At 32.5% G+C, this 24,115-nt stretch overlaps 3 protein-coding genes across 3 annotated transcripts; all 3 read left to right on the forward strand.

The window, feature by feature from the left end:
- Positions 1–6,837: 6,837 nt before the first annotated feature.
- Positions 6,838–8,469, forward strand: LOC125209733 (NAC domain-containing protein 90-like). Its single transcript, XM_089066670.1, has 3 exons — positions 6,838–6,997; positions 7,096–7,382; positions 8,190–8,469. Exons 1-3 carry the CDS (start codon positions 6,838–6,840, stop codon positions 8,430–8,432), a joined length of 690 nt encoding a protein of 229 aa, XP_088922796.1. The 3' UTR covers positions 8,433–8,469.
- A 3,173-nt stretch (positions 8,470–11,642) lies between these two features.
- On the forward strand, positions 11,643–12,571 carry LOC125209734 (NAC domain-containing protein 90-like). The gene is made up of 3 exons (XM_048109319.1): positions 11,643–11,802; positions 11,902–12,179; positions 12,329–12,571. The coding sequence occupies exons 1-3, from the start codon at positions 11,643–11,645 to the stop codon at positions 12,569–12,571; spliced, it is 681 nt and encodes a 226-aa protein (XP_047965276.1).
- An 8,785-nt stretch (positions 12,572–21,356) lies between these two features.
- LOC125209736 (NAC domain-containing protein 90-like) lies at positions 21,357–23,824 on the forward strand. The gene is made up of 4 exons (XM_048109321.1): positions 21,357–21,367; positions 22,940–23,106; positions 23,193–23,470; positions 23,591–23,824. Exons 2-4 carry the CDS (start codon positions 22,947–22,949, stop codon positions 23,822–23,824), a joined length of 672 nt encoding a protein of 223 aa, XP_047965278.1. The 5' UTR covers positions 21,357–21,367; positions 22,940–22,946.
- The last annotated feature ends 291 nt before the right edge of the window (positions 23,825–24,115 follow it).

Consider the following 24,115-nt stretch of genomic DNA (forward strand, 5'->3'; position numbering starts at 1 on the left):
CGTTGCCATTGCTTCTTGCTGAACTTTTAAATGTGATGATGTTCTTCATGTTTCCATGCAGTTTAATTTACTTTCTAATTTTGCTCCCAATTTATTTTGGTTTCCTATCAAATATTAATTATGATGTCAACAGAGTTTTTATCAGTATTTTGGTCTATAGATTATAAAAATAACAATTATGAAATTGATACATAATTCTTTGTCTCACATGATTATGTAATAGGGGTGACAAATTGTGCTTGCTGGCTCGTTGTCGTGTCGACACGATAATGACACGAACGCGAAAACAACAATTACGAACATGACATGGTAAGAAAACTCCAAACACGAACATGACACGCTTCCCTCAGTCACGGACACGACACGAACCACTTCGGGTCAGCACGACACGAGAGCAACACGTATTGGAAAATGATTAAATATTTAACTGATTTAAATGAGATATGACCGTATGAGACTATGAGAGTCAATTTAATAAATATTGAAAAATGGAAATAATAAGAATTAATAATATTAAAATAATATTTGTTAACGGATACCACGAACCCGACACGAACACGATACGAAATTTTCGTGTCCTTAACAGGTCAATCCAAACCCATTAGTTTCGTGCCGGTTTGTGTCGTGTAAAAAATTGTCAGCCCTAATATGCATCTTTTCCTTTTTAGTTTACCCATAAGTATATTATTTTCTAATTTTAGAATGTCTTTTTTCTCTAATGGGGTGTGACTCATTCTTCACTAATAATATTTTAATTATTTTTTCTCTCTACCTTTTTCTTACTATTAATTTTAAATTAAAATTCGTGTCGAACCCAAAGTTCATATTCGTTGGGAACGGAGGAAGCACAAAATGCGTTTACAGAAGTTGGTATTGATTTCCTGTTAATCCGATAAAATAAATCAAGTTTATTTTCACCTATGATCCTAATGTGCAAGGGGTGAACAATTTACATGAACTTATAACTCGATTGGACTTTAATATTGTAATCACACGATTCTTAGGATTAAAATGAAACGCTGTAGCACTCATTTTATGACAAAGAAGATCATAAAGAATTACTTGAATTCGACCTCATATTATAGAGTGCAATGTGCATATTGGGCTGACACGATAAAAAGTCGAACATGATAAGCTTTATACTAAACCGTTACTTTCGTGCGTGTTTAAGTTTTGCGCTAACATTGAGCAATGATGTGCGAGACTGCGAGCATGTCATTGTGCGCTCAATTAATTCATTAAGTAAAGCTCTTTTTGATACATGAAATTGAGGTCCAGAATAGATGACATACATTTCAAATCTAATATTATGGTATAAAAAAAATATTTGAATTTGAAATTAAATTAAATTACAATTTCAATATCTCCATTTTGCAATTTGAATTTCATATCTAAAAGTAGACAAAGCCCCACTTGATATCATGAAATTTGACCCGTGGAATTGAAATTGAAGCAAATCGAATGCTTCAATTCCAAATCCAATGTTTGGTACTACAAAATATATAGATTTGGAATTGTAATAAATTCTCACAATTCCATAATTTGAATTCCACTTAGAGTTTGTTTGAGAACATGGAATTGGAGGTGTGGAATTGGAATTGGAGCCTTCAATTCCAAATCCAATGTTTGGCACCACAAAAATGTTTGGATTTGGAATTGAATTGCAGTTCCAAATCTTCCAATTCCACAATTTGAATTCCATATCAAAGGTAGAAAATTTGAATTCCAAATAGTCATAAAATTAGATAAATTTAGTATATAGCCACAACACACACTTCACACACTACACACATTTCACACACTACACATATTTCACACATTTCATGCACTTCACACACTACACACATTTCACACACTACATACATTTCACACACTACACATATTTCACACATTTCACGCACTTCACACACTACACACACTACACACGCTACACACATTGCACACATTTCACACACTACACACCACACACACATTTCACACACTACACACATTTTACACACTGCACACATTTTACACATTTCACACACTACACACATTTCACACACTACACATCACACATTTCACACATTTCAAACACTACACACATTTCACACACTACACACTACACACATTTCACACACTATACACAGTATACACATGTCACACCCAACCTTGTATGACTTATGCACTTACTATAAATATATTCAAATTTTCAAAAGCACACATATTATATAATTTCAAAAACCAACATTTTTCAGGTACATATTTCAAATAATTCTGAACTGTAGTGGTACCCTCTCACCACTCTATATACTACACATTTATTTATATGCAAAAATGATGAGGAGGAGAAGGTTGCCAAAACGTGTCAGCCGCCGACCCTGATAACATGTGGAGTTCCTACGACCCACGTCAACGAAAAATTTCACTGATATCTTATTCCTGAAAAATATTAGTGGTTTATATGAGTCACAACTCAGTGCGTATAAACCTTACCTTTAATTCCACAGCCCAAACAATCAATTATATTCTTTAACCAATATATATAACAATTATCAACAAATATTAAAATATTTCCATATAAATATGCATATGTCACTCTGTTCAGTTTATTATTCTGTGATAGTTCAAGCATGGTATCTACCCGGGATTTTCAATATGCCACTATGATTTGACCCGAAGGTCCCACTATGATTTGACCCTTAGGTCCCACTGTGAATTGACCCGTAGGTCCCAATATTATTTGACCCGAAGGTCCCAATATGATTGACCCGAAGGTTCCAATATGTCCACTATGATTTCAGATCCAAGACATGACTATCACAGATCCTCTTTAATCAAATGATTCAATTAATTCCAATACCATATGCAAAACATATCTATTGCACCAATCACATATCACATCATATTTCACCATCAATATCATATAACACATAATTATATCAAAATCACGTCATATAATCAAATTATTAACTTTATTTAACATCTAGTAAAAAAGGACATAAAATATGTAAAATTAAAAGTGTAATTTATACACACCTAATTACGACATACTACTATTTAATCATGCTCTTAATTTCGTCTCCTTCTCTATAGCTCTCGATCTTTGCTCTTTTCAACCTACATGCTCTCGATGAACTTTCTAATTAATATTGAACTCTCTGTTTTCTTATCCCTCTTTTTATACTATCTAATATATGGAGGTGTATAAAAAAAAGATTAGTCACTGGCTTTAAATTAGGCCAAGTAATAAAAAAAATACATGCATTGCTTCTCCAATTCCCACGTATCATCTCATATTATGCACATATACTTCTATTAAAAATACTATGGCGGCTAAGCTTTTACCATATTAAAAAGTTTCCTAAATTGGGCGTACCCCCAAATGTACATATAATATGCATAAAAAGAATTTACCTACTTTACCTATATAATAATAAAGTAGATCACTAAATATAACAATCCTTACAGTTAATTCTACATATATTAATTTCACATAATTTACTAAACACAATATTACAATGCAACCTAGTCAAAACTCTATAGTTCTAATAAAAATATATCATCATGTAATTATAATAAAATATGTAATTATGCAATATGATATATGATTTGGGTCACGGATGTCACAACACATTTCACACACTACACACACTACACATATTTCACATATTTCACACACTACACACATTTCACACTCTACACACTACAAACATTTCACACACTATACACATTTCACACACTACACACATTACACACATTTCACACATTAGACACATTTTACACACTACACAAAGTATACACATTTCACACACTACACACTACACACATTTCATACACTACACACATTTCACACATTTCAGACACTAAACACATTTCACATATTTCACACACTACACACTACACACATTTCACGTATTTCACACATTATACAGTTTCTCAATCTTGTGTTATGATTAATTTATAATTAATTTAATATTTTATTGAATAAATAATTTTTTATTAATTTTTTTTAAAATTCATTTTTAAATTAAAAAAAAATTAAAAATTTTATAATTTTTTTTATAAATTTTAAATTTTTTTTCAATAAAAACTAGCCAGAGTAAAACTATTATTGGAAAAAAAAATTCAACAATTTTTTTTTAAAAAAAAACTAAAATTTTAAAAGATTTTAAATTGTTTTTAAAAAAATTTAAAAAAAAACTAAAATAAAAATTGAAATGTGGATAGTGTGTGTAGTGTATGAAATATGTGTAGTGTGTGAAATGTGTGTAGTGTGTGAAATATTTGAAATGCGTGTAGTGTGTGAAGTGTGTGTAGTGTGTGAAATATTTGAAAGGGGTGTAGTGTGTGAAGTGTGTGTAGTTTGTGAAATATGTGAAATATGTGTAGTGTGTGAAGTGTGTGTAGTGTGTGAAATATGTGAAATATGTGTAGTGTGTGTAGTGTGTGAAGTGTGTGAAATATGTGAAATGTGTGCAGTGTGTGTATATTTATCAAACATGTCAATTCAATTTCATATCAATTCTCATTTTTACAAAACATAGGAGTTGGAATTGAATTATAATTCAATTCCTTCGAATTCAATTCCAATTCCAATTCAATTCTAATTCCGTGTCCCAAACGGAGCCTTAAAGTAAATAATTGAATTCTTAATAGTTACCCCCTCACTCGGCCATAAGGAGTCCCAATTTTCTATTTTAGTCCGTCCGCGGTTAGAAGTCCCGGTTTACTATATACTCCTATATAGTCATTTTGTGATTAGGAGTCTCAATTCATTTTTACTATAAATGGTAGATAAGTCTCATATTCCACTAACTAATTCTACTAACTAATTTCACTTACATTCTACTACTATTATAAAATGAGCGTTACATTCTCAGTATTTTTTCTACTCACATATTTCTTTATTATTACTTAAAAATCATGTCGAACTCAAGTGAGACTTTAATGCTGGACGAAGGTAAAATAAAATTGGATACCTTCACACACTACACACACTGCACACACGCACTTTATATCAAATCCTTTAAATTCAATTTCGTAGAATTCTAATTCTAATTTCAGTTTTGTGCATAGAATAGACCCATAATTGAAATTCCAAATAGTTATAAATTAGAAATATTCACTGCATATAGCGATAGTACACACGAACTTTGCATACACACGTACAAAATACACACACTGCACACATATATGTTTGTGCATGCACCAAATTCAGTTTCATATCAATTACTACTTCATCTTACCAAACATAACATATGATTTGAAATTAAATTAAAATTCCTTAATTCAATAATATAAAATTCAATTTTCATGTAGCAAACAAAAACCAATATTGGTCACCTAGTCAATTGATTGGTTCTTTGACCTCATTTTCAATTCCTTTGCAGTAGGAGACACTCCAAATTTCCAAATCTTTTACTAAACTCTTTTCCTATTTTTCTAAAGTGATTTCCACTAATTTGTATTCATGCAATGATGAGGATGCAGTGTGGGGAGTTTCTATCTGGGACTGGTAGTAGCTCTCTATATCTAGGAAGATACGAATGTCTTAGTCATAACAAGTGACAGCTTGCATAGAATCTAAGTATATAAAGTAATAACTTGATTTTCTTTTTAAGGCCGCTTTCCATATGCTTTTCATATTGTGTGGGTCTATTAAATGTAGGCGGTGACAAGATTTAGTAGTTTCGATTTTGTGAAATAACAGATACTCCTCCTTATAGATATTAATTAATGTTCCCTTTTTAAAAAATACTCCTTATATAACAATACTCACTTCATATTTTTGTGTGCATGGTGATAAAAATAAAGATCGATCCGGTACAATTGAATTTCATAATGCATGTAATAGTTAAGCCTATTCACGACAATGAATCAATGGTCCCGGTTTTGTGCTTAACTCAAAGATCTCCACTGGATTTTTGGTGTTTTATTAAGAATATATTCAAGTTTAGAGCATCCCGAACGGAAGGGAGAGACACCCGAACAACGGGGTGTGCATAGAGGTGGGCAATGTCAGATTGCTCCCTCGATTGTTGTTTCTTAACATGCTCCCACCAATATCCCGCGCTGGATGAACCCTGTAATACCCGTTTATATGCTCATCATAATGAGAAAAGGGTTGTCGCTATCAGCATCGTCATGCCTTGATAAATCCGAATCCGAATCTGCGTCGGTTGAGGTCTCCAAGCACGCAATGTGTCACTAGAGTGCTTGTACATGTTCCTTAGATCATCGATCTCAACGTCATAACTGCCATCTAATAAAACAATGAAACCTAAAGCAAATAAAATGAAAACTAAAAATTTAAAATTAAATTCAAATAATCGTAAAAAGACTATTACGCCTTTCAAATGACCTACGACGACCAAATTGCACAGCACATTATGGAATCTCGATGACTTTAATTCCTCACAATCATCATGCAAATTTCAAGTTGTTTTCGGCGTAACATAAAAGAAATGAGTGTTCAATAAAAAGTTGACAAGTAAAAACTAAAAACTATTGAACCCACAGTTTTATAGTATACCACTAATGGTATTATTATGATTATAGCCGCTAAGCTAACAAAAATATGATTATATGATTCATATTCCATCACGTCAATAACGTTTTGCATTAATTTCCATATCATCTCTTTTTTGACTTATATGAAGGAACCGAAATTACGAATGCACATTAGGAAACACAAATGGGAATGCTAGTCCTCTCATGCAGAAAATGGAAATCTCTCCCTATATAACTATAAATATACCCCAAAATTAACTAGGCTTTTAACTTGTAATCCTATATTCTTTATTATCATTTCCCCTTATATCTATTTATATACTCCACATATATATAACCAATAATATGGCTAATGAAGAAGTACTAGTAGGTTTTAGGTTCTCTCCATCAGAGGAAGAATTGCTCTCTTATTATCTTCCTAAGAAGCTGAACGGGTCCACACCCACCATTGATAGGGTTATACCACTTCTCCCCATCTACGACTATAGTCCTTGGGAGCTACCACGTTAGTTTATGTCAATTTTTATTTATTTATTAATCTAACATTTTGAATTTTTGATTATTTTCTACTACTTCTCATTGTGTGGTGTTAAAATGAAGCAGAATTGGCCGGAGAATTGTGTGGTGGTGGAGATAGAGAGGAATGGTTCTTCTTCACCGCAATGCAAGAAAGGGAAGCCCGCGGAGGAAGGCCTAATCGCCTTACTGAGGCCGGATACTGGAAAGCTACTGGCTCTCCTTGTGATATTTTCACCTCACAAAATCTTCGAATTGGGAGGAGGAAAACGATGGTTTTCTACGTGGGGCGAGCTCCCCACGGCTCCAAAACTATGTGGAAAATGAATGAGTATAAAGTGTATGATCAGTCGTCTGCTGTTGCTAATCCTCAGGTGTGTTTCTACTTTCTAGGTCTCTTTCCTTTTCTTGTTATTACAATGTGTTTGGTTTATACTATGTTGGAAGAATCTCCATTCCCAAAAAAAGGCCTTATGGCCCGTTACACCGTCCCTTTCTCCTCCTTCTCTCTCCATCACGACGACTCTCCTCTCTTTCCTACGTTTGTGCTTTCTAACAAAATCTTATGACGGAATTAACCAGGAATTTAAACAAGTCGATGCTGAAATTTATAATAAAATGGTTAAGCCCAAGAATTATATGAATATAGAAACTTGACCGAAAATATGAAAATGGTTAAGCCTAAGAAAAACAAAATAGTTAATTACCCCCGCAAGAGCCGCGTCTTGGCTTATGCTAGATCCGTCACTGTTTGCAGCTTCTCCGCCTGCGCACCATGGTTGTCACTCGCCATTGCTTTGGTGGTGGTCTCAACTTGAAATCCAATGTCGGTTTTTTGCTAGATTTTTGAGGCGATAGGGACAAGTTCGACAAAATATGCGGGCCAATTAATTATTATTTGGTTTATTCATCAAATACTTCATTAATAAATCTAAATTAATTAATAAATTTCACATATCCTCAATTAATCACCAATTAAATCATTTTACCATCAATTAACATATTATAGTTTAGCTAATTCTAATCAATAATCACATACTTATCTAACTTTTATATGCACAAAATATTTATATTTGACATAAGGGTATTTTGGTCATTTCACATTTTTTAATAAAATAATCTTGCAGACTAGGGTTTTGATTTGGGTTTATAATGTACTAACTGTTACTTGTGATGCACAGCTGAAGGAAGAACTCAGCTTGTGCAGAATCTACACGAGATCCACTTGCCCGAGGGCGTTTGGGCGGCGTCCTGCAGCGGCGCACCACCACCGTCATTGTACTGATCATGAGGCTGTGATAACAACTGATCATAATCAGCAGAATTCAGCTGTGGAAAATGGACTCAATTCGGATATGGAAACAGAATTTGAACCCTTAGATGATTCGGAAATACGAATGTTGCTCGACTTTTTTGACATATGAAAGAGTTTTGTGCAAGAGATTATGCTGATATATATAACATATAGTACCATGAATTAGCAGAAAATAATAGATTAATAAATCAGTAATGTTTTTTCTAAGAATGTTGTACCTATTATTAAGTGTTGGATTATAAAGAAATCATCAAGTTTCATGGTTTTATTAGTGAGGAAAATGTACCATCTGATGTTTTTGGATTCTCTTTTGGTCATCTAGTTTCATGTTTTTATTGGGTTTAGGATTTCAGTTTTAACTGCAGAAATTTAGTTTGTTTTGTTGGAATCTAAATTTCTATTTATTAACCATATCTTGCAAAGCTATTTAAATAAATAAATAAGACAAATGTTCTTTCTTTGAAAAGTGTTCAAAAATGACTTGCAATTTTATGGTACAGTTTTGAGTCCAACTTTTTGTAATTCAATGTGTTGTTATAATAATGCAGATTTTTCAAATAATGTTACATTTCACTTTTAAATAAAAGTTGTCAATCCTTAATTATCTCGATTAGAATCTCAAAAAATGTAAAACTTTTATAATTCTCTCGATTTTAATTATTTTGTCACATTCCAAATCAAATGGAGTATAGTTTTATGAGGATTCTAACAAAATATCAATTGCATATATCTAGACGAAAAAATTGCACGAAACATGTTTTTTACTACTATATATCTATAATGCTATGATATAATGATCTTCCTTGCATACGTATGATTCCCTACGTACGTTAATGTACATAACGATCTAAATTCATTGTAGGTAATATCGAAAAATAATGTGTATGCATGATGGAAATAATTATGTACTACTAATTATTTTGGTCATAATTAGTGATTATGTGATGATGAATTGATGATGTCTAATTTGATTATATTTTCTGTGCATATATTAGTTGACGAGGATTTAGGGCTAGCAACATATGAGTAGTATTATTTTCTAGAAAAATGACACCAATTGTCAAGTAGAAAAATGGTTGTTAAAAAGGATATGTTATATCTATCAAAACCCATATTTTCGACAATATTATAACCCAAACGATTTTCCATTATTCCGAAACCATATTTCCATATGTAACTACCAAATGTTCATTTGGAAAAATTAAAATAAACATACGTCACAATACATTATATGTATGATGAAAAAGTGCACACTACGCACATAATGGAATATGACTATAAAAACATATATTACAACATATATGAATAATTAAAAAGTGCATAAAGCATTATAAATTATGGAACAATGATATAACTGCAATTAGAAATTTTAAAAATCCAATTATAAATAATTATATGACTTGGAGTGAAACCTCTATAAAGATATATCAATAGAATTAATTTAATGGTTGAGATGAATAAAATAATTATGTAAATATAACAGCCAAAAAGAATAATTCATCAATATATAATTGACAAAATCATTATAATTATGGTAAAGATAATCATGTTGAAATAACTTGATCAGATATAGCGATACGCCTTTATAATGAAAACTTGTCCTTGCATAGTGAAACACTGCTGTAATATAGTAATAGAGAAATTATAACGACGTGAATAAAATAATTAAGATATTACGTTCGACTAATTTAAAATAAGTAAGGAAATACGTATATGATTTTGATATAATAATCATTACCTGGGGTAAAAAATATGGATCAATAAATCACATGAAATGATGTAAACTTACTTTTACCGTTTTGAATTAATTTACTCCGTATTATTTAATATTTCAACGTGGCTTAATTACAACCCTTAAGTTTGATTATACAATGGTCTAAAAATAATTTGTTATGCATAAATATGGAGTTATAATTTGGATAATTCACTTATACGTATCTTCTACTTTATTCTTTTTTTTTTTTTATTCTTTTATTCCTATCTCGTAGCATTACTTTATTTCATCTTTCCACTAGGCCCTTTAACAGTGTTCTTCATTTAACGTATATGACGGTGGAGAAATTCAGAAATCATTTATTGATTGAACAATACAACATCTTAATTATTGCTTATTAATTCTGCCGCCCATTTTGGATTCCCATTATTGGCGTCGCATCTCTTGAGGTCACTTGACATATGTTGATTAAACGACATGCCAGATAGGTTTCTATGAAAAATATGTCATCATAATTATATATACTACTTATAACATACTACTATTATAAAATTGATTTGTTTTATTAAATTTCCCTTATAATTTCGCCCCATAAACTAAGATGATTTTTCTAGAAATATTAATGTCTTAGTCGTGATACTGGCAAATATGGATACATAAATGCATTGAATATATGCATTCTTTTTTAAGGCCAAACTTAAATCCCTTAAGTCACAACATATATAGCCGCTTTCCATAAGCACTTTCATACCTAAATTTAAATTGGGGTTGAGTATAGTGACTTCATAAATAGTACTCCATCCGTCCCGTAATAGATGTTATTATTGATTGATGGTACCGAATATTAGCAAAGTTTATAAATTAATGCGAGGAAGAAATTTTTCTAAAAAGAAATAAAATGTGATATCTATTATGGGACAAACTATGTCTCAATGTAGATGTAACACTTTTCTTTTTTTGTAGTTTGTCACACAAACAATGTTATATTTATATACTCCAGCTGTCCTACTCTAAGTGACATTTTTGCTTTTTGACCTGTCCCACTTTAAATGACACAATTCTTAAAATAAGAAATCTTTTTCAACTTTTTCTTTCTCTTACTTTTTTCTTTTTATGCTTAATTCACAAAACAATACTAGATAAAAACGCATACTGAATTAGAAATGCTTCACTTAAAGCGAGACGAAAAGCGAACAATAATATATTTCATCTCTTCACTTAACAAACAAAATAACATATCTTAAAATCTTATGACATCAGTTGTGACACCTGTAAAACAAATTTAGACAAAACAAAATTTTAATGACCGTTGAATAAAAGTTGACAAATTGAACCCACGATTTAGCTCAAGCCACTTTCCACCACCTTGAATACGTTATGCCGTAATTTGAACAACATATGTCATTCTCAAATGTGGGTTTTAGAAGAAACTATTTTCCACTATTAAATGTGATCTCGATTAGGGTTTCTTCATGCAGAAAATGGAAACCTCTCTATAAATATAGCCAAAGAATTAGGCTTAGCTTGTATTCTCCTTTTCTTTTTGTTTATTTACACATATATATACATCTTTATTTAAATATATAACGATCTAATATAATTAATATGGGTGATGAAGAAGTGTTTGTAGGTTTTAGGTTCTTTCCGACTGAGGAAGAACTTCTCACTTATTACCTTCCTAAGAAGCTAAATGGGCTCACACCCTTAATTGACAGGGTTATTCCACTCCTTCAAATCTACGATTACAGTCCTTGGGAGCTTCCACGTTAGTTTATATCAATTGTTTTTTTGTTAATATAACATTTTGATTTTGCATGTTAATTATAGGATGAAGTTCTTATTGTGTAGTGTTAAAATGATGCAGAATTAGCCGGAGAATTGTGCCGTGGAGACAAAGAGCAATGGTTCTTCTTCACCGCGATGCAAGAAAGGGAAGCCCGCGGAGGAAGACCTAATCGCCTTACTGAGACAGGATACTGGAAATCTACAGGCTCTCCTTGTGATATTTTCACCTCTCAAAATCTCCGAATTGGAAGGATAAAGACCATGGTTTTCTACGTGGGCCGAGCTCCCCATGGATCGAAAACTATGTGGAAAATGAACGAGTATAAAGTCTATGATCATTCTACTAATTATCCTCAGGTTTCTTTTCTTTTTTAGGGTTTAATTTGGAGAGATTGTTTAGGGTTTGTTTAAGTTTATTAGGGTTTCAATTTGGGAATAGGTTTTCTAATGTATAATGGAGTACTATAATTTGATAGTAACTCTTAAAACTTGTGATGCACATGTAGTTGAAGGAAGAACTCAGCTTGTGTCGAATTTACACGAAATCCAATTTCCGGAGGGCGTTTATTGGGCGTCCATCGGCGGCGCTCTACCTTCCTCCCATTACTGATGAGGCTGTGATAACAACTGATCATAATCAGCAGAATTCAGCTGTGGAAAATGGACTCGTTTCAGATATGGAAACAGAATTTGAAACCTCAGATGATTCGGAAACACGCATGTTGCTTGACTGGTTGTTTGACATATGAAGGAAGCAATATATTACTAATAAGCAACTTGATTAATAATGTTCTTGCTAAGAACAAAGTAGTTAGTTGGTTGGTTGGGGATTGATGTACTTATTAATAAGTGTTGGATTAATTATGTTTGGATTATGTTATGATCATTTAGTTTCAAGTTTTAATTTGCGAGTCTTGTTTGGAGTGGCATGTTCTATTGTTCTACTTTTAGCAAATCTCATTAAGTGTTGGATTGCATTATGTTTGGATTCTCCTCTAGTTTCATGTTTTTTTTTTTTACTATATATGAAGATTGCTTAGAGTGGATACAATATTAAGGGTAAAAAAACATAAAGATCGGTCAAATTCTGGTCTATCTCCCTATTTTAAAAAATGATCAATTATATCTTAACTTTGATATTTTTCTCAAAATTTCATCAGACTATGACATATGTAAAAATTAAATATTACATAATTGACTAATTATAGTACTTTATTATCTCTCTTACTTTATCACTCTCCACTTTAAACTTTAAATATCAATATCTTAACTCCTGTGTCCAAAAGAAATTTATCAACAAACTTGGGATGGAGGAAGTATTAAATTGTATCTTTGTTGACTTGCAATATAATGATCTTTCACGGTTTAAGGTTTGATAGTCTATTGTCTACGCAAGATTTAGGGGTCGACTGATCCCACTACCTACTTGGCTATTTAACTATTCTCTGTCTCACTCAAGATGTTCATTCTTAAATCATATGAGATTTTAGGAGGAGTGAGATTTTAGGAGGAGTTGTTAGATGAAATAAGTAGAAAGTACAATGTAGTTGAACATTATTAATGAGGAGAGTTGAGAGAGTGATTTATTTTCAAATTTAGAATATTGACAATTTTAGTTGGACAAACTAAAAATGAAAGGTGAATAACTTGAGTGGGATATAGAAAGTATATATTTAATTGCCTTGGAGAAAGTATATATTTAATTGCCCTAGTATATATCACCGACTCATGAATATGATTGGTTAATTAATTATATTTTCAAACTCAAAATCTTTTTGCACTCTTCATAAATATATTTCCACTAACTTTATAATGCAATAATGATGTTCGTTTAATTAATAATGAAAGAAGACTACAAAAGGAAAAACGACAAAGGAAATTATAAGAAGTCAACGATTATTCATGCAAGGGAAATTTCCTTAAAAGAATGCAGTTTGGGATTTTTATCTCGTATTATTAATTAAATGGAGCATATATCTATCTCTATAGTCGTGACAAGTGACAATTGATTAATATGCTGATTTTTTCTTTTAAGTCCATACTAAATATTCCTTAATTCACAACATGGCCGCTTTCCAATATTTCATATATTGTGTGGGTCTAACACATACCATTTTACTTGTGGAAATTAATGTCACCGTCTTTTTTTTATATATAAGAATTACATTATATATTTCACAATATTATTGTGTGAATGGTGATAAAAATAAAGATCCGGTCCAACTATTTTCACATTATTGGTGATGAAAAACCACTAATAATTAGACCTTCCTTGGCACTCACTATAAGGAACTTTCATGTGTTTTCCCTGTTCCACAACATGGATCTCTCACTTGCATGTGTCTCCACTTGATTTTGGGTGTTTGCGGCAACGAAGAGAGTTAATTTCCATTGGTGGGTATTCGGGTTTCGGTTCGGTTTTTTGCCAAAATCGAACCAAATCCGAAAAGCCGAATTTAGTTCAAACTCCAAACCAAACTGAATCGAAAAACCAAAAATCGAACTTCAAAAACCAGAAAAACTGAAATTTAAAAAAAAACCGTAAAACCAAAAAAATAGTTTATATTAATATATATATATATATATATATATATATATATATAACTAATTTATTTATATATACTAATAGAGTGCACTAGGGTGCCACCATAGTTAAAATAACATCATACCACCAATATAGTCCGTTAGATCTTACTATGGACGCCTAGGATTAAGTTTCGTGAAAAAACACGGGTTTGCAGTCTACTGTATTAGATATTGCAGTCTACTATATTAGATATTGCAGTCGTGGTACTGCAATATTGTTGTGGTAAGACTGCAATATTCAATGAACAGCACTGCAATCTGGTAACGTAAAATTAGAAATTTCCTATTTTACCCCTCCGTGTTTTTACACGTGGCAGCATGACAAGCACACGATTTTCAGATTCAATGGCCTAAAATGGTGGCATGGTGTTACAATAAAGAGGATTGTCATCTTAGTACATCCCTACTAATAGAATATAAATATATATAAAAGTATAAAATTAATACAATATGTATAATACATATTATATAAAATATATTAAAAGGATATATATTATATATATGAAATAATATATTAAATTAATAGAATAAATATATATATAATATTATATTTAAAATATAATTTAGTTTTTCGGTTATTTTTATCGCCCGAACCGAATTGAACCGAAAAACTGAAATTTTTGTATTTTTAAAACCGAACCGAACCGAAAATCGAAAAAACCGAATCGAATTTCAAAATTTCGGTTTGATTCGGTATTCGATTTTCAGTTTTTTTGCTCACCCCTACATCTGTCTATACATGTATAAAAGGAGAGTCAAATTATTAATAGATAATGATTTGAAAAGTCAAAAAAAATTATAACTCATTTATTACTGCAATCCAATTTATTACTACTATTTAAATACTGATTTATTACTGAAGAGGCTTGGTCTGTTAAGAGTTAATGATGGTTAGCGAAAGAGTGTTCTAAAATTTATGAAGAAAACCCTCGGTCCAGGAAATCCGCTAGACACTGGGTCTAGGAACTCAGAGAACCTTGAGTTGCTCGTCGTTGGGCACACAATCACTACCTTAACTCCCCCTTCAAAACCCTCAACCCGCTTTAATTAAGAAAACTAGTACGTGGAAGTAGGGATCGAATCCACAGAGATGAATGCGCAAGTAAACATGTTCAAAGACTAGGGAACTATTTTTTTGTTGGCTGCTGCCACGCAATTTTGGGGTTGAGCTTTAATTCCTAGACTTGGTAATTGAAATATTCTACTGTAACAGCTAGATCTAGGTAGAAACATAAAAAACATGCATATTAATCGAAATAGAGCGAGACAATTACTAGATCGAACGAACAATTTCCTGAATTAACCTAGACCTGGGAAAACAACTAAATGTGGGGACCATTTTCTGAAAAAGTAGAGTGCGATCGAAAAGCTGCAAAATAACTAACTAAAGGACTAACTAACAGCGACATCATCTTCTCCAACATTTATCATGAAACAACCAGTTAAAACAGAGTAAGAACGAAGATCAAAGCAAAGTAGACGGAATTAAACCGATAGAAATGAAGAACAGTTCGAACTAAAGCAGATCTACGACTACTAGACGAGGTAAAACAAGAATGCAGAATTTAAACAACGAAATCAAGCGAAAACAAGCAGATCCATTCACAGGACGCTTAATCCACTTCGGATCCAAGCCATCCACAACAACCAAACATCATTTCCATCTCCAATCCTCACAAGTTTACGTAGATTCAACCGAGCAACAACATATTTCTTGCAAAACAACTCCAAACTCAGATCAACCAACAATAATCAGCAAATCAAACCCAAAACAACACGATAAGATAAACGAAACAGAAGCAGTGATATCCATAGCAAAACACGAAATATCCAACGATAGCAACAACACAAGGCCGAGCCTCGAACAGCGAGGGCTCGGCGAGTACCAAAAGTAGACAGAAAAATAAAGACAATTGTTTCTTCGCCTCCGTAGAGACGGTGTTGCACCCAAACTTCCGATGAAAATGAGAACCCCCCTACGATTTTCCTCAAGTGAGTGTGTAGAAAAAGTGGAAAACTAAGCTAGGAGCTGGAAAAGTCATGTTTCATGTTGATTACGTGCTCCTTTTTATAATGGATAGAGCTTCTAGATTGTTCTTGCAATGCCCAATTTGCCCTTTTGAAGAGCTCTTTTGTCTAGCGCTCTTCCTTGTTCAGCTTATTTTTCCTGCCAGCTTCCTCCACCAGGCGATCTCTGTCTTCTTCCTGGGGCTGGCGATTTTCTCTACACACCTGGCTCAAAAAGGTTTGTTAGACCCGGAAAATCATAGAATTTATCCCTATAACCAATACATCAAATTAGCCTCATCGATTTCTAATTAAATTATAATCTTAATTACATATGTAACTCCAATTTAACAATTAAAGAACTCAGCCCAAGCCAATAGTAAAAGCCGGCCCAAAACTTGTCTAAAATTCCCAGACCATTTCTTTTGCTCAACAATTTAAAACCCAATTGAAAGTCCAGTTAATAAAAGTAAAAGAGATCTCACCTTTCTCTCTACTCTCCGGTTTTAATTTTTATTTAATTTAGGATTCTAAGAGAATTTTCATCTACTATTTTTAAAAAGATGATGATAAAACTAAGATAGAGAGTAGAGACACAACACAAGCCAAACACGTTCTATAATTCATGCATGGACTTGAAATGTGTTTACATAAGTTTGATACATAAATTTCCAATTTATGGGATGGAAAATTGCAAGTTCATTTGAAACCTACGATTCTAATGTCAGTGAATTACAATTGACGTCAACTTATAATAATTCGATTCGAATTTATTCTTGCAATAAAACACAAAAATTATTGGTCTGGTACGTTAGAAGGTGCCGAGTTTGCGGATCCAAGTACGAACTTGATAACACACGATCATGAAACGAATATTCAAGCGCATTGCAAAGGTGATATGGCACAAACCGTGGTGGACGCAGATATGAACGTAAGTAGGGGTTAAATTTTTTAGAGAGTAAAGGCCCAAACTGGTCCTGAACATATACCCATTTTACGATTTTGGTCCTACACTTTATTTTCTGCATTCTGAACATTTCAACTCGGATCACAATTGGTCCTACACTAACAATTCCATCAATTTTTAAACGGTTTTAACCCGATTTTGATGGTTTTAACAGTCTCATTCGGGTTAAAACCGTTTAAAAATCGGGTTAAACCAGTTTAAAAATTGACGAAATTGTTAGTGTAGGATCAATTGTGATCCGAGTTGAAATGTCCAGGATGCAAAAATTCAAAAGATAAAGTATAAGACCAAAATCATAAAATGAACATATGTTCAGGACCAATTTTGGCCTTTACTCTTATTAAAATTTACCTAAAAAAGTAAATTTGTAGGCATCTTATACTCCCTCCATCCCATGCTACTTGAGGCGTTTCTTTTCGGCACGAGATTTAAGAAAATTGTGTTTAATGAGTTAAATAAAGTAGATGGACGAATAAAGTAAGAGATAAAAGAGAGAGTAAAGTAAAAGAAAGAATAAAGCAGGTGACATTAGATGTTTTGTTTTTAGGCAAAAAAAAGAAATGATTCAAGTAATTTGGGACAATATAAAATGGAATATGACTCAAGTAATTTGAGACAGAGGAATCATTATTAATAGAGGCTTTTATATAATAATGTGCGTGAAAAATAAATAGATTTTAAAACTTTATAACAGAAAAAAGTTAAAAAAAAGTGATTTCATTAGGGGCTAAAGCCTCCCCCAACACAGTAGTTCCGCCAGTGGGCATAACACAAATATATGTTTATTTGTTTTATTTTTTTTATCACATATGATTTTCAACGGTCGTGTATTCGAAGTCTATCTATAAATATATAAAAGGAGAGTTTTGAGAATAATTACATGAATGCCATTAATAGTATAAAAAGATTTTTTAAATATACTTATTATATTATTAAATTTAAATATCGTGTCATGTAACCTAAATGAAATATTAATACTATGACTCTTCATTTTTTTTCATGATTAACTACCCACTAATGACATTCATTGCCACTTTCTCACTAACCTATTCGCTTGCCGCTGCTTCGGCTACATGGTTTCTAAGAAGAAGTACATCATTATATTCCTTTTGTTTTATTGATTTTTGAGCGTTCGTATTTATATACACATTTTTGTTCTGACTTTGCACTGGCGGGATTATTTCGAAGATGGAATTTTTTATTCTTATTTTTATCACTTTAATAATTGCATGTGTGTACTGTGAACTGCGTATGCTTTTCTGCTCTGTTTACCTTATTTTTTCTTTTAATACCGCTACTCTTAATGGTTGATCATGGTTGACCATCAATCGTGCTGTTTATGTTGTTCTCCTTGCAGGTCTTTATAGTAAGTGATGTTTGTTTTGAAGTGTCGAGCTTAATTATGTGATTTTTTTTCCTTTTCTTCATGTACTATTGTGAAGTGTCGAATGTAAAATTTTTTCATGTAGTGTGCTCTATATGAATATTAGGTTGGTGGCAGCTCTTATTCATTTGTCTTTTATGGACATGGTATGGGTGGTAGCAGCTACACGGGAAGTAGGCGATGCAGGGTATACTATTAGGGTATGCAACCCGTTTTTTTTTTCCGGTTAAATGCTTGCATATTGATATCGGTTGTATATTCCATGCTATTTTGCTGTATTTTTGTTGATGATTTTGATCGATTTGACTATCTTCTAATATATATTTATACATTAATTTTGTTGACATGTGTTTGTGATTGATCTTTTGTAATATAGATCTAAAAGTGATTTAAATGATACGTGATTTGTGTGAAATTTTTTAGTTTATAAACTTATTTGGTTATATGAGTTTTATTGGTACACTAAATTGCTATGGTATAAATTGTGATTCTAAAACTTGAAATAATAATATTGTTTCTCATTCGGTATATGTGTTATTTTTTTTTCTTTGTTTGATTTTATATTTTTTAATAATTATTTTTTATTTTATATATTTATGATTTCAGATTTTATACAATGATAATTTTATGAATTTATAAAATTATTTTACAGTATAAAATTTTTTTAAATAAAAGAAAATGGGTCGTACATCGCACGTGGGTGATACTAGTATAAACTAGATTCCGACTCTGATAAAATAATACTACTAAAAAATACTCCCTCCGTCCGCCATTAGAAGTCCCATTCATGGGCGGCACGAGTTTTAAGAAAAGTGGATTGAAAAAAAGTTAGTGGAATAGTGGTCCCACTTGTATATATTAATTTTAAATGAAATGTGAGTGGAATGAGTTAGTGGAAGGTGAGACCCTACTACCATTTATGGTAAAAGTGAATCGGGACTCCTATTCGCGGACAAACTAAAATGAAAAAACGGGACTCCTATTCGCGGATGGAGGGAGTATAGAATAAAAATAATATTAAATTTTAAAGATTTACCTGAATTCGACCTAAAATGATTGTGTGCATATTTGGTCATCCGATAAACAGGCAAACACAATAACACTTGATACAATCCCTAATACCGTTCGTGCTCGAATCGTGTAAAAAATTGTCAGCCATACTCATAAGTTGCACACTTACTATACACATATTTTCTTATTTTTTACACAATAGGAGTCACATTTGGTGCGAGCATGAATTTTACGAAATCTAAAGAATAGTGTGTTGGAAAAGTTAGTAGAGTATGCAGTCCACTTTTTTATATTGATTTTTTAATAAAATATGAGTAAAGTGAGTCAGTGGAACGTTAGACTTAGTTACCATTGTCACACAGTACTCCCTCCGTCCACAAATAGGAGTCCGTTTTTCCATTTTGGTTCGTCCGCGAATAGGAGTCCCGGTTTATAATTACCTTAAATGGTAAAAAGACCCCACATTCCACCAACTCATTCTATCCATATATCATTTAAAACCAATATAAATAAGTGGGACCCATTTTCCACTAACTTTCTTCCACCCACTTTTTTCAACATTTATTAAAACCTGTGCCGGAGATGAATGAGACTCCTATTCGCGGACGGAGGAAGTACTACTCAATATGATTCGTTAATTTGTTGACCCTAGTTTCAATTACTGCTAATTTGTTGACCCTAGTTTCAATTCCTTTGCAGTAGGAGACACTCCAAATCTTGAAGTACTACTTTCCAACTTCAAATCTTTTCCTATTTTCCAAGTGATTTCCATTATTTTTAACTATGCAATGATGATGTTCACTTTAATTACAACATAAGCATGCAGTGTGGGGAGTTTCTATGTGGTAGTGGCTCTATTTAGTGAAGACAAGACAATATTAATGTCTTAGTCTTGGCAAGTTGCTTGCATTGACTCTTATTATTCTAAAGTAATATCTTGATTTTTCTTTATAAAGGCCATACTAAATATTCCTTAAGTCGCTACATGGCCGCTTTACCTCTGGCCCTTTCATATTGTGTGGGTTTATGTAGGCGGTGATAAGATTAAGTTCTAATTTTGTAAAATAACACATACTACCATTTTACCTATAAATATTAATGTCCCCATTTAAAAAAATTATATACGAATCACTCGATATTTTTGTGTGAATGGTGACCAAAATAAATCTGGTCCAACTGAATTTCACAATGCACGGAGAGCATAGATTTCGAACTTTATTGGTGAAGAAAAACTTATAATTAAACCTTATTTGGCAGTATAAGGAACTTAACATCATGTCACTAATTTCATGTGATTTCCCTATTCATGACAAGGATCCCGGCCATGTGCTTCACTAAAAGTCTACACTTGATTGTGGGGTGTTTAATTAAGCTTATTTTCAAATTTGGAGCATCCTTAACGGAAGGGAGAGAAGCACGAGCCACGGGGTGTGCACGCATCTGTAGTGGAACACTGTACGAGCCACAAATCATCCAAAAGCAGATTATAGTCAAACATAGGGACCTCGATCAATTCATTATCATATGCTCAATTGGAGAAGGGGAAAAAATAGGACTGACAATTTCCGACGTGACACGAACACGCACGAAGTTAATGGGTCGGGTTCTTATCAGATCAGCCTAATAAGAACCCGGCGGGTTGGGTTGGGTAAGCTATTAAGAAATAATAATATTATTTTCATTATTTTAAAAAATATTATACTTTAATTTTATTATTTTGATTTAAATCGTGATAAAATTGTAATCATGTTATATCATGCTTTAATTGATAAGACACGAAACCCGACATGGACATATATACCCTAGCAAGATATGAACAAGAAGGGAATGGAGCAGTGCAAGATTTTTAGGAAAACGACACAATAAAACCATGGCACCACCATAGAAGAGGAGACGAACTATGTGTCATAAATATACTGCTTGCAGAGGAAGATGAAGAGGAAATATACGTACTTAAGACTTAGTCCGAAAATTAAGTATAATTGGTGGCAGAAAATAGTTGGTAAGTTAGAACCATTTGCAGTTATGAAGACTTTGGGAATCACATTATCACACAACCCAAATTCCGACAAGCTGAAAAAGGACGTCAAGATGGTAAATTAGCGCTTGATGAGAGGTAACCCATCGTAAGATTAGTTTTCGTTTTGCTTTTAACTCCGATTTTCAAGTCATTTTCAGCATCTTCTATGGAACCACATCAAACTTGAAAGCTATGTTCAAAATGACGAAGTATAATTAAGTTAATTTTTTATTAAGATTGTCATTCAAATACTAATAAGTTGATTAAGGTTATAGAATATAGATCAACTTATTTTTGGGGTTAGCCCATTTGTTGTTGGAGATTATTTTCCGTTACATTAGAGTGTCGTTCAGTTGCGATGACTAATTATCATATGACAATCTATCTAGGATTAAATTATGAGATTATTTTAGTTGCAGGGGTGATTCTATGACTAATTATCACATAATTATCTATCTAGGATTAAGTTATGAGATGCAATCTCATTAACGGCATATAAAACATATTAAATGATCTCGAGATTTAATCTAGCAAACTGAACAGTCCCTAGAATGTCGTCTATTTAATTTGTTGCAAGAGTAGCTGTAATTTTATTTCTGGCAAGTGAGTGGAAATATTAGTTACTCCTATAATTTTAAGAAATACTATTAAAGGAAAGTGGGCGGAAAAGATAGTGGCTAGTTTTATAGTTATAAAATATGAATAAATCAAGTTAGTGGAATGCAATGTCTTTTAACCTTTATTAGTACAAATGATCCAAAAATTTTAATCGCGGACCAAAATGGCAAACTAGAATGTGATTTTGCATAAAAGAGTTATACAAATAAAACAAAGTAGGAAGAAACACAAAGGAAATGACTGTTTAAAAAAAAAGTTGACAAGTCAAAACTATTGAACCCACAGTTTTATAGTAATACCACTAATGGTATTATTATGATTATAGCCGGTAACAAAAATATGATCATATTCCATCACGTCAATAACGTTATGCATTATTTTCCATAACATCTCTCTTTTTTGACTTATATGAGGGAAACGAAATTACGGTTACACATTAGGGTTTCCTCATGCACAAAATTGAATTAAACCTCTCCCTATAAATACACCCCAAGAATTAGGCTTTTATACTTAAATAAATAAAGAACTAAAATGGGTGATGAAGAAGTGCTAGTAGGCTTTAGGTTTTCACCTACTGAGGAAGAATTACTATCTTATTATCTTCCTAAGAAGCTGAATGGGCCCACACCCACCATTGATAGGGTTATACCACTTCTCCCCATCTATGACTATAGTCCTTGGGAGCTACCACGTTAGTTTATATCAATTCTTTTTTATTAATCTAAGATTTTGATAATTTTCTACTGCTGTTTATTGTGTGTTGTTAAAATGAAGCAGAATTGGCCGGAGAATTGTGTGGTGGTGGAGATAGAGAGGAATGGTTCTTCTTCACCGCGATGCAAGAAAGGGAAGCCCGCGGAGGAAGGCCTAATCGCCTTACTGAGGCCGGATACTGGAAAGCGACCGGCTCTCCTTGTGACATTTTCACCTCACAAAATCTTCTAATTGGAAGGAGAAGGACCATGGTTTTCTACGTTGGCCGGGCTCCCCATGGTTTGAAAACTAGCTGGAAAATGAATGAGTATAAAGTCTATGATCAGTCTCCTAATCCTCAGGTCTGTTTCTAGGTTTTCTTTTCTTTTTTTGAAGGTAACAAAATGACAAAGTTGAAAATATTCAAATTTATTACTCACTAGTATTCAAATGCTAATGTAAGTGTAACATGTGATGCACAGCTGAAGGAAGAACTCAGCTTGTGCCGAATTTACACCGGATCCTATTGCCCGAGGGCGTATGGTAGGCGGCCAGCAGCGACGAGTCACACAACTGATGAGGCTGCAGTGATAACAACTGATAACAATCAGCATAATTCAGCAATGGAAAATGATCTCAATTTTGATATGGAAACCGAATTTGAACCGTTAGATGATTCGGAAATACGCATGTTGCTTGACTTGTTTGACATATGAAATTCTGCAATTCTGCTCACATATAACATGTATTACTACTTATAATATAATAAGCTACTTAATTAGTAGCAACAAATTAGTTGCTTGGGGATTGTTGTGCTTATTATCATCAAGTTTCATGTTTTTATTTTGAGGATTGTTTGGAGTGGATATGTACCATCAGATGTTAGTAAATTGTGTTAAGTGTCAAATTAGTTATGAATGAAGGGACTTCAAATTTCATAGTTATATTTTGTGTCCCACTCCATCTATCATTTTTATTTTGTTAATTTTTTAACATTTGTTAGCTTT

The sequence above is a fragment of the Salvia hispanica genome, chromosome 3 (genome assembly GCF_029641045.1).
Source record: "Salvia hispanica isolate PSC_SH4W2 chromosome 3, Shi_PSC_v1, whole genome shotgun sequence".
NCBI lineage: Eukaryota > Viridiplantae > Streptophyta > Magnoliopsida > Lamiales > Lamiaceae > Salvia > Salvia hispanica.